Genomic DNA, 15,996 nt, shown 5'->3' with positions numbered 1-15,996 from the left:
TGTGAAAGATATAATACATGAGAATTTTTAAAAAAATTTATGATATTAAGATTTTATAAGATAAATAATATATAATATTTTTATAATATTTAAGATCCTTCAACATTTCTATATAAAAAATTCGACTCAGAGAAATTTCGCCCCGATTCAAAGAAATTTTTACAGAAAAATTTCTCTGATTTCACACAGAAATTTTGAAATTTCTCTAATTCGGGGCCGAAATTTCTCTGAGTCGGATGAAATTTTTCTAAGTCGGGCAAAATTTCTTTAAGTCAAATTTTCTCTATAAAGATGTTGAGGGACCTTAGCTAATAAAAAAATATATATCTTGGACCTCTTCTACTACACAAAATTAGAGAGGGATGTTTCGTAAATTTTTCCTATAATAAATGCTTATAGAAAATAATTTTGAGTCACTTTTTAAAAAATAAAAAGGCAAAGAATGGTGAGAAAACTCATACAATGGATAGGGATGAGCAGCGCATATTCCGATCCGTCCAAATCGATCGAACCGAACCAATCCTCCGTGTTTTGGACGAATGCGTGATGACAAGTGGAAGGTTGTGGATTGATTTGTTCCAATCCGCCTAATTTTAGACGGATGGCAAATTTGAGGTTCCTTTGACCGCAGCCAAACTGCCAAATCGGGAGCACCCCTAGTAATTTGTAAGACTTTGCGTTTTTAATTTGGAAATCCTTTTATCAAATGATAAGAGTTGATATTTAGTATTTTTGTGTAGAAAATATAGAGCTTAATTTTATCATTTTAAAAAAAAATCAAATTAAATAGTTTTTTAATAGAAAAAAGTAATGAAATAGTTTTGATAATACATGATTGTCTTATATGTATTTATTATTAGTATTTGATAATTTACTTGATAATCTTTTGATTATGTTGAGTTGAATTATTATCCCAAAAAAAATTATTGACAAATTGTTGTATTATATTTAAAATTTGTAAAAGTTTAAACTGCCAAATCAATTCGCATTCATCCGTTAATCCACTCAATCCGCATCTGTCAATTCAACGGACAGATGCGGATTAATTTTTTTCAATCCCCCCATCCAACGAACGAATGGCGAATTAGAAATTTTCAGACCGTAACTGAACTACGAACACCCTTAACAATAAAAGTTTCATTAAAATGAAATACACCTTAATAATATAGTAAATCTCACATCAATATCAATATTAATATTAATACTTTATACGAATTTTGTTAATTTATATAGTTTTGCTTAGAGAGAGAGCGAGAGAGAGAGAGAGAGAGAGAGCAAAGGTGAGTACGAGCGTCACAGCCTTTTGATGTGGTCACACGCACTTTGTGTATGCGAATATGTAAGTATACAGCAGAACTCATGAAAAACTTGCTAGAGAGAGACACAGACAGATTGTTTGGTTACATGATGCTGGCTTGAAAGGTGGAGAATGAACAGGACCATTAAGAGCATGACATTTCAATTTTATTGGAAATATCTTTATGATGATTATTACTCTTTTATTGGAAAAGGGCAATGATTTGTGGCCATAAATTTTGTGATTTAAATAGTTTGACATTTTCGAACTATTTGAGCCACAGAATTTATGGCCACCAAACATTTTCCATTGAAAAAATAACATTTCTCATATCATTTGTCACTTTCTATATTGATTTCTGCTATAGAAAAAATTATATAAAAATTATTTTTTCATTATTTGATTGTAATCTTAAAACTAATATGTTAATGATTGTAATATTGGAGAGGTGGTGGTAGAGTGGTGGCTCGAGAATTGTGGTGGAGCTAGCAGGATGGTGGTGATGAGTGTGGTGATAGTGACAATAGTAGCGGCGATGGTGCTTGTATGATGATCTTGAAAAGTTTGTAGTTCAAAAAATATTTTTCATGTTCTAAAAGTTAAAAAATTTTATTTGTTGAAATAAATTTATTTCCGTTTGACTACCAAAAATAAAATATGAATCTTTGTCAAAAAAAAATAAAATAAAGTTTTAATAGATTTTATCAATTATATTTATTATTAATATACATCGCATCGCATAACAAATAAAATATAACAAAAATATATTATGATCGTTATTATTACAGTAGTGGCCAGGCAAAAAGAAAAAGAATATGAATTGATATGACTTTGTTTACTGTTGTCTTAAAAAATTAATAAACGCGTCATATGTTTTATATATAATTTAATTTTAATAAATTCTGAGTAATGATTGAGACTCCACCCTTATAAGATCCTCACAAGACTTTCATAAATTTAAATGGCAGTGGCTTTGGTCCAGTCCAAGATCGGACTAGATCGTTCTGTTAGGCCCGTGGAGGCCCACCACGGATCCCTTTTTGATAATCTGAACCGTTCAATATATAGAACTCGTGGAGTACTATATGCCTGAAAAAAACACGTTGATCGAATATCGATAGCTATGTGAACAAAACAGTTTTTTATCAACTGTTAATCGTTTCACCGTCCTTTTTTTATACAAAACTGATTGGATCACATAGCTATTGATATCCGATCAATGTGATTTTTTACAAGCATGTAGTACTCAACGAATTCTACATATTGAACGGTTCGGATTATTAAAACAGGCCAAAAAAAGGCCCCATGGGCCGAACTGGACAGGTCCAATCTTAATCTCAACTTGAGACAAGCTGGACCCAATCTAAATCACTCATGATGTGGACTCTAAACATATATGGAGGCTCAGGATAAGTTTGAGAGTGTGGAGTCATTCCTAAAGGGAGTCCCAAATATTTTTCTTAGACAAAATATAAATGAGTTATAATTTAAGAGAGTTAATGGTAATTTACCCTATTATTATTATGATTATAGGAAGATAAAAGATGAAAGGAACTCGAATTGATGTAACTTTACCCACTGTTGGGCAACAAAGGTGGTCTCACTATTGCTGAGCCATCCAGTTCTTGAGAACATGAGCTTATCCAGAGTTTCATGTGTTAAACATGAAATGTGTGAATTTTATTAGTGATAATATTATACTTATTAGTGATAATAAACTATTTAATGTTTAGTATATAAATATTATTAAGTATAATTGACAACACTACGATGGATGATTATATATGTTTATCAAAATATATTCTTCAATGTTGTTGGTCTATGATTTTAACCAAATAATTAAATATGTAGATTACAATGGATTGCATCCAAATCGGAATAAACGTTGTTTAAAATAAAGATGACCTAAATAAATCAATTCAATTAGTTGGTGATCACATGCAAGACCTTTGTTGTTAAAGGTTCAAACTAGTGTCCAGGTTCCTGTAAAAAAAGTTAGGCTCAACCAAAATAAATATGCTACATACATATCGAAAAGTAAATTAATATGCATATTGTAGATATTCTATTTTGATCGACCCTAAAATTTGGACGTTTTCTTTTGATTACTTGATGATTAAAGTAAGAAGGTGTTTCTCATAAAATTCTCAGTAACAAAATAAAATTTGAGCTTTATTTCCAAACCCTATACATGTTTTGGCTAAGTGTTTTAATTAGGAACAAGTCTTCCCATCTCAAAAACAGTCACAAATTATCTTTCTAAGAGAATATTCTTTCTATCTTTCTAAGAGAATATTCTTTCTACAAATTATCTTTTTAGGAGAATATTTTTCTAGGAGAATATTCCATGAGAGAGACGAATGTTCTGTTAAGTCAGAGAATATTTTGTCCATATGCAGAATATTCTGTCAATGCTGACTATGATGCTAACGTGGCATGACTGGATTGGTCCGTACTGATGATGAGGCGCTGACATGTCTTTACCCAAAAAAAGCATTATTATCTTTTTAGGAGAATATTTTTCTAGGAGAATATTCCATGAGAGAGGAATGTTCTGTTAAGTCAGAGAATATTTCGTCCATATGCAGAATATTCTGTCAATGCTGACTATGATGCTAACGTGGCATGACTGGATTGGTCCGTGCTGATGATGAGGCGCTGACATGTCTTTACCCAAAAAAAGAAATAAGAATGCTGGTGAAGGGGTTTGAACCCCCAACGTAAGATTTCACATCGTAAACCTTAACTACTCTACCAAAGTATTACCTTGTGTTATTTTTCCGCCAAATAATATAGAACGCGATCCCAAGCGATTTTTATATGAATGGCTTTGCACTTGTGATATAGTCCATTTGTGGCAATAATTTTGTAATAAAATGAATTTTCTATAAAGTTGTCAAATCTAGACTCTCATTTCACATTGTACTCGTGAGACTAGATAAAAAAAATCGAGGGTCCGAACTGTTTAACGCGCATGGATACCTCCCGAGCATGTTACACATATTTAATAGCTCTTAATTGTATTTTCAATTAATTAGCACTTGATGTCACAAGTGACCCGTAACGTAATTATTTAGGGATTGTTTGGGGCTTATTTATTTAGTGCAATTTTTAATTTTTATATAAAGATATATAGAGAAATAGAGAAGTGATATGATACAAATAAGTATACTTATCAAAAAAGTACACTCTTAGATCATCCTTAAACAACTCCTAATCTATGAAGTAATAAACTTCTATCTTGTAGGGGTTGTTGGTAGATTTGCACTCTGTCCTATTAGACTTTCTTATATAGTTTAATTATTTAATTTATTATAATTATCTTGATTTTTGTAAATATTCTCTTACTGATTAAAAAAAAAAAAAAACCTCTAACAACAAAGAATCAAATCTATTGTAAGCAATGAAAGTTTGAAGTTCCTAGACCTTGCTTGCATGTATTTCATCTTTATAATAACCACTATTGCTCCTCTTGATTTCTTCATCGACTTGCCACTAAGGAAACTTTCACATCTAAACTCAGTTCTAATTCAAGATTAAGATCCGACACTACTAAATGCATTTTTTATATATTAGGCGACCACTTTAGATTCAGAATGTTTTATTTTACAATGTAGAGGCGGGAATTAAGGTACCACGGCTACTGATTGCGACAATGAATAGATCGTAAACGTAATTGGTAATGTTTGTTTAGTGGTGATTGTTTTATTTTTTTTATGTTACTGTTGGTGATCTAAGATTCCACCTAAGACCTTCCAAAAATTATACCAAGTAGAAAAATACAAATACAATGCGATTCAACCTCAATGCCTACGTCCATAAAAAAGAAACCGATTATCACTATAATAATAGAGAGATTATAAAGAGAATAACAATGAAGGAGGAACTCACACCATCCTCACTTCTCACACTCTACTCGTCTCCGTCTCCTACACAGAGGGAGACTCACTCTCTGTCTCACATCTCTCACTTTCTTTGATTTTCCTCTCTCATCTAACTCTCCCCCTTAGTTTCTCTCTTTATACACTGAAGAGAGAAGTGTGAAAGCCACCATTCTTGACTTCCATCAACCTCCATTCCTAACTTTTGGTGCCTCACCTTTCGATGGAGAATAATCACCCCTCATATGGGGTGATAAATATCCAACAAATCACCCCTCACGTGGGGTGATAGATATCCAACAAATCACCCCCTCAACCCATGTGAAGTAATCCACAGCGCACACTGCTGCTAATCTTGTTATGCCCAAAATCCAGCATAGTTTGCATCTCCTCATGAGACACTTGTATCCCTGAAGTTAGAGATAATACACTAGAGATACAAGAGGATGAGGGAATCCTACATCCTCAATTCAACTCACACCACTCTCTGATTTGGACAGAGCCTCTGCTCCTATCTCCCACAAATCTTTTCCACAATTCTTGTCTCGAATGTCTTCACTTTCCATGTTTTAACTTGCGTAACCAAGATATCCGACACCCTCTAATTGGATGCCTTGCACCCCCTACCCGGGATGTCCTGCACTCCCTTGAGTACTTAATGACACTGCAACTCCTCTCTAGAATGCCATTAACTTGCCATGTATCATAATATACGGTTGGAGCAACATAAAACACTCTTTGTTTTCCAAACAACACGCTTTGCCTGGTTAACTTCCTCTGTCTTCTTTGCTCGGAGCTTTTCCTTTGAACTATTAGCCTTTGCCCTCTGCACTTCTGAACAACCTCATAGCTTTTCCATATACACTCGTTGTTTGTGCCTTTGCAATCCCTGTTTTGCTCTTCAATAGATTGATGGTTGACAGTAGCTCCATCTGTCAAAGCATCGTCAGCTATGCAATTTCTTGCATAGTGCTCGCACCCATGGTTTCTAGTCTCCCTGTGTCGAGCTCACCTGAGAGATCCGCATCAACTTTATCCTATGCTGCCATGGAACTAAAGCAACCTCCTTTCATGAAGGTTTTTCTCCTCCTTTTTGTATAGAAATTTCCTCATTTCCTCGCGATTTTCTCCTCCGTATATGAAGATTTTTTTCCTTTACCTTATATGGAGACTCGTATATTCTCTACATCTTCCTTTCAAAATTTATTTATTTCGATATATTAATCTAGTGTGTCAATCATATCATGATTAACTTGTTTCCACCTCCATGGCATTATAAATATGAAACTCAAAACCAGAGAGACAAGAAACATGGGATAGGTAAACTGAGGAGGGATGAGGATGGATGAGGTGGGGGTGTAATTAAGAGTAGGGGTGAGTAACGGATATACCAATCCGGCCAAACTGACCGAACCAAACCGATCTGCCGCATTTTAGACGGATGCGCGATAACGAGTGGACAGTTGCAGATTGATTTTTTCCAATCCGCCTAGTTTTGAACGGATGGTGGATTTGAGATTCCTTTGACCGCAACCGAACTGTCAAACCACGAGCACTCCTAATAATTTGTAAGACTTTGTGTTTTTAATTTGTTTAGATATTTTGTTTGTATTTTCAATTGAAAAATAATTTAAATATTTTGCTAAATATATTCTGTTGAAAAAGAGTTTTCAACTTGAATATATTTTTTGAATTGAAAAAATAAATGTATTATTTATCTATATTGTTTAGTTTTTAAATCTAACTCTAAAAATAATAAATAAAAAAGATGGAATATGCTGGTTAGTTTTTGTTGTCAAAAACAGATATAGATGTAACAATATAGAGGCATACAATCTCTATTACTGTTATGTTCATGGTTTTAGTGGTTTGAATTATTTTTTATATTTTAAGAATCACAGATTGTAATACTTTATGTAGATGAGGCATGCTGTGATTGTAATATGTGAATGAGACATGCAGTGATTGTAATATTCTAAAATTTCAAACTTTCTTTCTTTGGATGAGGCATGCAGTGATTGTAATACTTTTTTAAGTCATTGACTGTAATACTTTTTTTTTTTTTAGACAAGTTTAATTATATTGAAAATTTATAAAATTTTAAACTGTCAAACCGATTCGCATCCATCCGCCAATCCAGCGGATGTATCCGCTCAATCCACATCCGTCGGATTGGTGAACGGATGCAGATTAATTGTATCTAATCCACCAATCTGACGAACGAATGATAAATTAAAAATTCTATAACCAGAATCGACCTATGCCCACCCTTAATTAAGAGGGTGAGCGGGAGTGGAGGGATACAGGTTTGCGCCTCCTACGTGGGAAGCAAAAGTGGCCTTTCCATATTACCAAAAGTCAGGTTCAGTTAAAATGTTTTTTTTGTTTGTTTTTTTTTTATTATTTTTTTTAAGATTTAATATTGGGTGAAATGGACGATTGAAGAATTACATTTGAACAAGAAAAGGTTTTGCCAGCGAAGAAAAGTGACAAATGGAATTGGTCGGACTTTGTTACTCAATTCAACTTCAAAGTCTCCCCCACCCATTACTCTCTCTCGTGTCTTGTTCTTGGGATTTATATATTAATATATATAGAATCTTATCCAAAATCCAGAGTTGATTTATTTATTTTTTATATTTTGACTCGTTGTTATAGGTTAATAATGCAATAGACAGGAGAATAAGGGAGAGTAAGAAGGGAAGATGATGTTACCTGACCTACTCAACAAAAAGGCAGGGTCCAAAACAGGACTATTAATCTAATTATTATTCCTCATCCTGCTTGTTTCCTTTTTTTTGGTATGATGGTTTGGTGTCTCTTCCAAAAATATGCCTTACTATGTTTGTGATATTTCACATTCTTAGGCCTATAACATATTTCACATTCATAGGCTTATAGGCTATAGGTATCTTTTACTATGCATTACTATGTTTTAGAACAATACTTACATTAAATTGACACGATTAAATGATCAACGAATAAAGTGCCACAAAACATAAATTTTAAAAACTATTTTTTAGTTAATATCTATTTGTTTTCATCTATTTTCCTAATTCAATTATTCAACCAAAAAGCAAAAATTTACTTTTCTCTAAGGTTCTGTTTGAAAATTGACTATTTAAATTGATTTTTTATTTTTTAATAAAAAAATATACAAAATATAAAAAAAGTAATATAATAATTTATAATAACTTTTTAACTATAAATTAACTTTCTAAACAGAGTCTTAATTTTATTTTGTTCATAAATTCAAAACTTAAATAGAGACAAAATTTGTGTAAATGTGTTTGATAGGACTACTAGAGAGGTAGGTAGGTACCCACCACCAACAGATAAGATGGCACATTTTTAGTGTTAGGGTTGATTATTAAAGCAAAGCTCTCAATCCAATTGGTTACTAACTTGAAAGATGTTCCCCAGTTTCGCTTTTCAACCAGTTTCGTTTTTCAAGGACGAGATAAGCTTCATTTATAAAAACAAAATCCGGGTGCATAGCTTTAAATCTGGGTGCATAGCTCTATGATTTGTCCAACATTTTTGCAGGAGATTCAATGTGTACTATCATTACATTACATTACACGTAAAGGCAGACAACATCGCTTTCGGCAACCAACTAAACCCACTAACCATAGCTGTGTTTGGATCAACCATTTACAAATAAAAACAAAGAAAAATAAAAATCAAATCCCTCCATTTCTTTTTCCCCTTTCATAACCTCCTCTTAAATTTTTGATTCAAACATAATGGCAATCTGAACATCAAAATCTCAGATATAAATCTTCATCCTTCCTGAGTCACTATAAAATTCAAAATTTGGGGGAGGAACAGCTTAATATTACCTGATATCCAACTATACAAAAGAGAACTGACATTTGAATTCATGGATTCTATTCTATGTAAAATATTTTACTAACTAATATCCAATACATATAACTTTGTGGAAAATGAGTTTGTACACTTTTGGCATGTTTGATTGGAAGGATTAAAGCATGGGATTAGGATTATTAATCCGTGGGCCCAATCATCTTATGTTTGTTTTGACATTTTGGTTTAGGACTATTAATCCAATGGATAATTAATCCAACAAATTTGTAGGATTATTAGTAATGGGGTAGGGGTGTGATAGTTAATACCACACTAATTTGATAGGATTATTAATACCTCACTATTAGTATTGTGAATCAAACATGGCCTTTGAGAGCATGTGAACAAAACACAGAATCTGATCAGTCTAAAACTACAGCTCCCACCTTCAAAAATTGTATTAACTTCACCTAAAATTGTACTCTATTGTTTTAAACCAACCAAAATTTGTGTATTGTTCGTGCACAATGAACCAGACTTCACAAAGTGGGCATTTGATACACAACCCATACTGCAAAACATTACAGTCAGCAAGCAATGTTCATACTTGCTTCAACCTAAAGCACAAATACACAAGACACTATTAATATACATACACAAAAGTAACATACAACGATATTGCATACAGTCAGCAAGGTATGTTCACACTTGCTGAAACCTAAGCACAAATACACAAGAGACTATTAATTTACACACACAAAAGTAACATAAAGCTACATAAATAGTAAAAGCTTGCAGATCAAGATCAACCCACCAACTCAAACATCATTTTCAGCATCCTCCATCTCCTCATCATCATCATCATCACCACTCTCAATTTCACCTTCAAGAAGCCACTGCTCAAGTTCATCCATTTCTTCGTACACATGCATGTACAGTTCATCCGAGGTATCCCATTGGTCCGTACCCAACTCCTCACCACGACAAGCCACATGCAAGAACGGTCTACTTCTAGCTAAAGCGTCTACCATATCTCTGTTCACACTTCCTGTGACACCCAACCATCTCAACCTTGGAAAATAAGGCTTCTTCAACCATCGGAATGAAAGTTCTGTAATCCCACCACAGTTATAAAGATCCAACAATCGCAAGATACTCCCCCGACACCAATCCTCTTCAACCTGCATTGAAGCTAATGCCATAACCGAAGTATCGCCTATACGCGGACACTGACGCATTCGGAGCTCGGTAATTGGAACCCGACTTTTCGCAAGTAAAAGGACACCAGCATCAGAGAAATTGGGAAGATTTGATAGGTCCAGTTCTTGCAGCACGAGTGTACAAGAGCCATCAAACAAAAAAGAGATACACTTGTCTGTAAGTCTCTTGCAACCTCTGACTGACAACGAAATTAGTGAACTTATCACTCCTCTCTTTAAGTATGACAATCCCACATCACTTATATCAGAACCGTCTAATAGTAGAGTTTTTAATTTTGGAAGCGTGCTGATGGCTTTGAGGGATTCATCTCCGAGGTTCCTACAGTCCCTCAAATCAAGAACGCTAAGATCCATGTTGGATGTTAAACGCATGATCGCGTGGTTTGTCAAGAGATTACAACGTCTTAAACTAACATGCGTCAGAGAAAGTGAAGTTGCAGAGATGTCGTGAAATACCAGATCAGTTAGTTGGGTCCCATGAGAAACCCTAAACTTGTATAGCATTGAGCAAGAATGCAAGATTGTCTTGAAACCAGTATCTGTAACCCGACAGAAACCACCAAGACATATACTTTCCATGCTTGCGCATCTGTCGGCCATCAAAAGGAGTCCAAGATCATTAACTCGGTTAAAGTAGGTAGTGACAAACTCCTGCTTTCGGACCAAGGAAAGATGTTTCAGTTTCCCATGTTGATTAATTTGTTGAAGGCCGAAGTTGGTGAGATCGAATGCAACAGTAGGTTCAATTATCGGTGCATCTCGAAGGTCCAAATGGGTTAAGGAGTTGAGATTTTTAGATATTGTGCTGACCATAGTGTCGGTAATGTAATCTACTGAAAGGCACAATTTGCAAATACTAGGCAAGATGGATGCCCTAACATGATTTGGGGATTGATAGTGTCCAACAGTTGGGCTAAGCAGTTCGGTCACCATTACAGAAGAAATATACCCAATCTCAAGAGAAGTGAGTTTTGTAGAAGCCAAAGCCCAAACCCGAGCAAAATTAGGACGAAGAAATATTGAAACATCAAACATCAGGATCAGTGTCTGCAAAAAATAAAATAAAGGAAAAGAAAAGAGAAGAAAACAAGAAGAATAAGAACTGGCTAGTCTCAGAAAACTTCTGTGAGAAAATTTTTGCAGAAGGACCAATGTCAAAACTATTTTCCAAACATTTACGAGGCATCCACAATTAAGATTAAACCGAAGGCACATCCCAAACAAATTATAAGTGCACTTTAACATGTGAGACCATCATAGACAAGCTAATATGCACAAAAATGGAGAACGGTTGTAAAACTTTGGCATATGCCATCATTATACATGTGGATGCAGTGATTGAATGCAAGGGAGGCATCCCCAAGGAAAGTGTATGTAATAATCCCAACCTCTCTCTTCTTGTGGGTTTATTCAATGAAATTAAACCAATGGTGGGAAACAAAGCATCAAAATAGGACCAACGTGTTGTTATAATGTCCGAAATTATGAAATTTATTTTTAAATTAGGACACATTCAAGAAATGTCGGATACGTTTGAAAAAAATGGCCTAAAAACACTAATGTTCCAAAGATGAAGAGAAAATAGATTGACTCCTACTTGCAAATCCTCCAAAAATGTTGACAATGGTCTCAAAAACACTACACTAATGTTCCAAGGATGAAGAGAAACACCTGGTTTGAGGCAAACCCCCGTCGGCAACCACCAATCCGATAAAAGCCCTGAGGTTTGCTGAAGAGAGATGATCTTGGAAGAAAACAAGGTCATCGTTCAAGTGTTGTCAAAGACCTTCAATCTTGTCAAGGTTGAAGAGTTGTTGATGATTCGTTTTGCTGATAGAAAGAGGCCGGAGAGAGCATAGAGAGTATTGTTGAGGAGCATGGAGTTGCGATAGATTTGTTATGAACTTTATGCAGTTTCTAGGGTGGAATAGGGATTCGATGGTCTCGAAGTCAACAATAGAAGTCTCGAATTGTGGTGGTTCAACTTCTCTCAAAAAATACATATCTTCTTGGAATACCAATAGAGAGGATTGATGATAGAAGATAAGTTCTTATCTTAAAGATGGAGAGTGGGGGATGGGTACAGATTGTGAATGCTTTATAGATTGCGAATGCTTTTATGGATTTCAAAGGTTGAGTGACAGATCAAAGGGGGAGGCGAGGAAAAGCAATCGGGAGGCTGCAAATGTTCAGCAGTGGTCAGTGAAGAGATTGGAGGCCCAGACTGGACTTTGGGGTAAGGGGTGTGATGTGGAGGTACCTTGGCCTGAGTGTGAGGATGTAAGCCTCCTACTTCGGTCAACGGTCATTGTTTGGTGGGTCATTTCAATTGCTCCAGTTGGAAAGCTCCAGAGCTTTTAAACATCAGAATTTGGGTGGCGAAAAGGTGGATGGTATTGGTTGGGTTCAAGTATTGGAGCTTTAAGGGGTTTCGTAAAAAGCTTCTAAAGAGAGAAAACAGTAAGAAAACTACTTTATATCTCCATTTCCAAAATTTGGTATAAAAAAAACCGCCAATAATTTTTCATAAAAAAATCTAATCATGAAACTCTACACACAACCTTTTCTTTTTTAATAAATAATGAAATTTTAGACATGCTTCCTTCAACATCTTCAATTAAGCATTATTCATATAGGGACTTCACTTGCACATACATACATATAATGTCTAAATACTTCTGAGATGGTTCTAAGCCAAGTGCTTCCTTTTCCCTGTTGAGGCTAAGCTACAATAATTAGTTAAGTGTTGAGTTGACTCATCACTCCTGCATCACAATGTTGTTCCAGTATAGATGTATAAAAGATTCAAGAAACAAGAAATTGATAATAGATTTTTGTTGCCAAATGAGGAAGAACTGAGAGAGAGATTGGACTAGCTCTCTAGTGTGATTAGCATAAATAGACGACAAAAGCAACTTGGAAATTAAGATTGTGTTGAGAAGAAACCTCCAAACTCTTATTTATCAAAAAAAAAAACCCAAGCTCAATATTCGTTACTTAGTGGAGGTTAGAAACTATGCAAACATACTCCCGTGCCTGTGACTAATCATAGGTAAATAGTAAGTGACTTCATTGAGCTGATATGTGACCTAATCTCCATACACATGCGTATCAGATCAGTACATAATCTTATCATTTTCTTTCCTTTTAGGTCACAAATACTGATATGGAATCTTCAAATTGTAATTGTTCCACCCCTATAATAGCCATTTTCAAAATGGCTATAATTAACAATTTAAGAACCGGTGCTATTACACCATAAGCTCAGCATGAATAAAGGGCACCCACACCTCGCTTTACTGAACTAGTGAAACATCATTCTTTACTAAACGTCATTTCAAGCATATTAAACGTCATCCTAACAGGCAAAAACTAAACAATAAAGCTAATAAATTGCGTATGAAAATGAACTGCAAAGTAAGGACATAAAGCATCTTTAATAAGGTCTATGCTGTGTTGAACATATAACCCAGAAGTAAATCTTATAGTCATCTAAATGTCATTCCAACACATTTTTGTTTCAAAAACATTCAAGCTAAATGGAGGAGACTGATTTAAGTAATTTGTCTTAGCACTCCAATCAACCCACAAATCGCTTAATTGTTACAAAAAAACGGTACTTATCGATAAAAGATTATTCTTGTTAAATCTATTACTAAACTCAAACTGACTCCTACGCAGTTCTATTCAATGTCCAATATACCATTTATTGTAATGAAAACCTTACTTCTAATTCAGGGCAACCACTTAGCAACTCCTCTAGATCAGACACTTCTATCGATCGCCCTCTTTTCTCTGCCACGGAACTCAAGTACAGAGACCTGAAGAAAAAGTAAATACACAAATCTAATAACAGTATCACTTGGAACAGCACAAACATAGCTAATCGCGCACTATTAAAGTTCAAAATTTATTGTTTAGAAGATCAAAATAGTTTATTCTATACACTCAAAACATGGCTTTCCAAGAAACAATCACGAAAAGAGATTCAGGCAATTATCAAAAACATATATGCTTGGAGAGAGAGAGAGAGAGAGAGAGAGAGAGAGAGAGAGAACTAATCGAGTACTATTAAAAGTTCAAAATTCATTGTTTAGAAGATCCAAAAGTTTCTTTAACACACTAAAACATGGATTTCCAAGAAACAAACACGCAAAAAAGATTCAGGCAATTATAAAAAAACATATAGGTTTGAGAGGAGAGAGAGAGAGAACAGACCTTAGGTCCTTGCATCGTGTGCCGACCTCAGAGAGAAGCTTGCCGCTAAAATCGGAGCAATTGTGAAGCGAAAGGTCGTGCAGAGAAGGACGAAGGAGAGAATCAATGGCGGTATCGTCGAGGCGAGTACAATCAACCTTGAGGCTCTGAAGGTAAGGGTTTGGAGGCAACAAAGGCCTCAACAAATCGATTGACGCTGCAATCTCCTGAGAATAAAGAAAAAGAAAAAGAAAAAAAAAAAAAAAGATGATCAGATCCAGATCCAACTCAAAGCAATACATATGTATAGGTGTGAATCACGAAGAAGCTTACGAGGAGGTGGAAATTGGGGAGAAATGAAAAGATGTGAGAAGCGCAAGCCTTGAAGGTCTTGCAAGTAGAAGCGACTGAGCAGATCGAAGGAACGTCGAGCTTCGTCGTGATGGTTGCCAAGAGCGCCATGGGAAGAATCTCCATGCTCTGTAATTCTGGATTCGAGTTCGCCATTCTCTCTCTCTCTCTCTCTCTCTCTCTACACAAGGAGTTTCTGTTAGAGAGAGAAGATAGGGTTACCGGGCATGGGCTACGGCGCACAGCGGCTCATGTTAGACAGTTTCTGACCGCATCGCCATGTGCAGGTGCAGGGCCGTCTGGAACCGTTGGGGAGATGATTTGGGGAAGAAAGGCCCTGTTTGGCAAGTGGGTTTTTGGTTTTTTTTTTTTGGTTGAAATTTATAAAAGAATAAAATAGTTTAAAATAATTAATGAGATAAAATATTATATTAAATTTATATTAATTTTTTTTTTCTTATAAACATCATATTCAATTATAAAAAAATCAAACTTCCTTTTTAAACACAAAAATTTTAATATTTTAAAATAATTAAAAATTAAAATAACCTATTAAGCCTCCGTTTGGCAAGAAAAAGCCCAGGCTTTTTTGGCTAAAATAGCCACAAAAAACAAAATACGCTATTTTAGCCACAAAAAACAAAACATCAAATCCAACCTATAATCATTACAATCCTCTCTCACAAAAAAAGTCAAAAAAGTCAAAAAGCCCTTCCCAAACCAGGCTAAAATAGCCCAGGCTAAAATAACCAAAAAGCCAAAAAGCCAAAAAACCAACCCACTTCCCAAACGGAGGCTAAAATAGCTTCACAAAACCAAAGAAAAAAAACATAACTATCTCATTACCTAATAACTTGTTGGGGGTAACGACGCGAGTCCGAATCCTCTGCCATGGTTTCTTGTGGTAGTTTTTGCTGCGGTTCAAAATGACGTCGTTTTGACTTGCTTTTTTTATTTAACTTTTGCCCTTTTTCTTGTCTCCCTTAGTTGAGAACCCTAACGCACCCAAGAACAAGAGTAGAGAGACGTTTGAGGAGGACAATGGCGGTGAGGCGAAGTGAGATTGGCGGCAATTCTTATCCCACACTCACATATTTCACTCCAACTCCAACTCCAACTCCTACTCCTACTCCAAGATCCCTAAATCTCCAATACTCCGTAGACGATCAAAGGAAAGAACAAAGTACCAGGAAACCAGCAAACCAATCAAGTTACCGTCGCCGCCTCCACCATTTTCGATTGG

At 35.1% G+C, this 15,996-nt stretch overlaps 1 protein-coding gene across 1 annotated transcript; it reads right to left on the bottom strand.

The window, feature by feature from the left end:
* Positions 1-9,523: 9,523 nt before the first annotated feature.
* LOC114290363 (F-box/LRR-repeat protein 10) lies at positions 9,524-15,165 on the bottom strand. Its single transcript, XM_028234240.2, has 4 exons — positions 14,736-15,165; positions 14,424-14,629; positions 13,933-14,026; positions 9,524-11,252 (listed from the first exon to the last, which is right to left on the bottom strand). The coding sequence occupies exons 1-4, from the start codon at positions 14,907-14,909 to the stop codon at positions 9,804-9,806; spliced, it is 1,923 nt and encodes a 640-aa protein (XP_028090041.1). The 5' UTR covers positions 14,910-15,165; the 3' UTR covers positions 9,524-9,803.
* Between the last annotated feature and the right edge of the window lie 831 nt (positions 15,166-15,996).

The sequence above is a fragment of the Camellia sinensis genome, chromosome 2 (genome assembly GCF_055761805.1).
Source record: "Camellia sinensis isolate YWXY chromosome 2, ASM5576180v1, whole genome shotgun sequence".
NCBI lineage: Eukaryota > Viridiplantae > Streptophyta > Magnoliopsida > Ericales > Theaceae > Camellia > Camellia sinensis.
Note: the sequence above shows the minus strand (reverse complement) of the source record. Positions and strands in the feature narration are given on the sequence as shown.

Excerpts from the sequence above, each read along its gene's own strand:
- LOC114290363 (XM_028234240.2), bottom strand. The coding sequence starts at position 14,909 with ATGGCGAACTCGAATCCAGAATTACAGAGCATGGAGATTCTTCCCATG. Across the intron at positions 14,630-14,735 it reads TCCCCAATTTCCACCTCCTC|GAGATTGCAGCGTCAATCGA; the intron begins GTAAGCTTCTTC and ends CTTTATTCTCAG. Across the intron at positions 11,253-13,932 it reads GTGGTTGCCCTGAATTAGAA|ACACTGATCCTGATGTTTGA; the intron begins GTAAGGTTTTCA and ends TATTTTTTGCAG.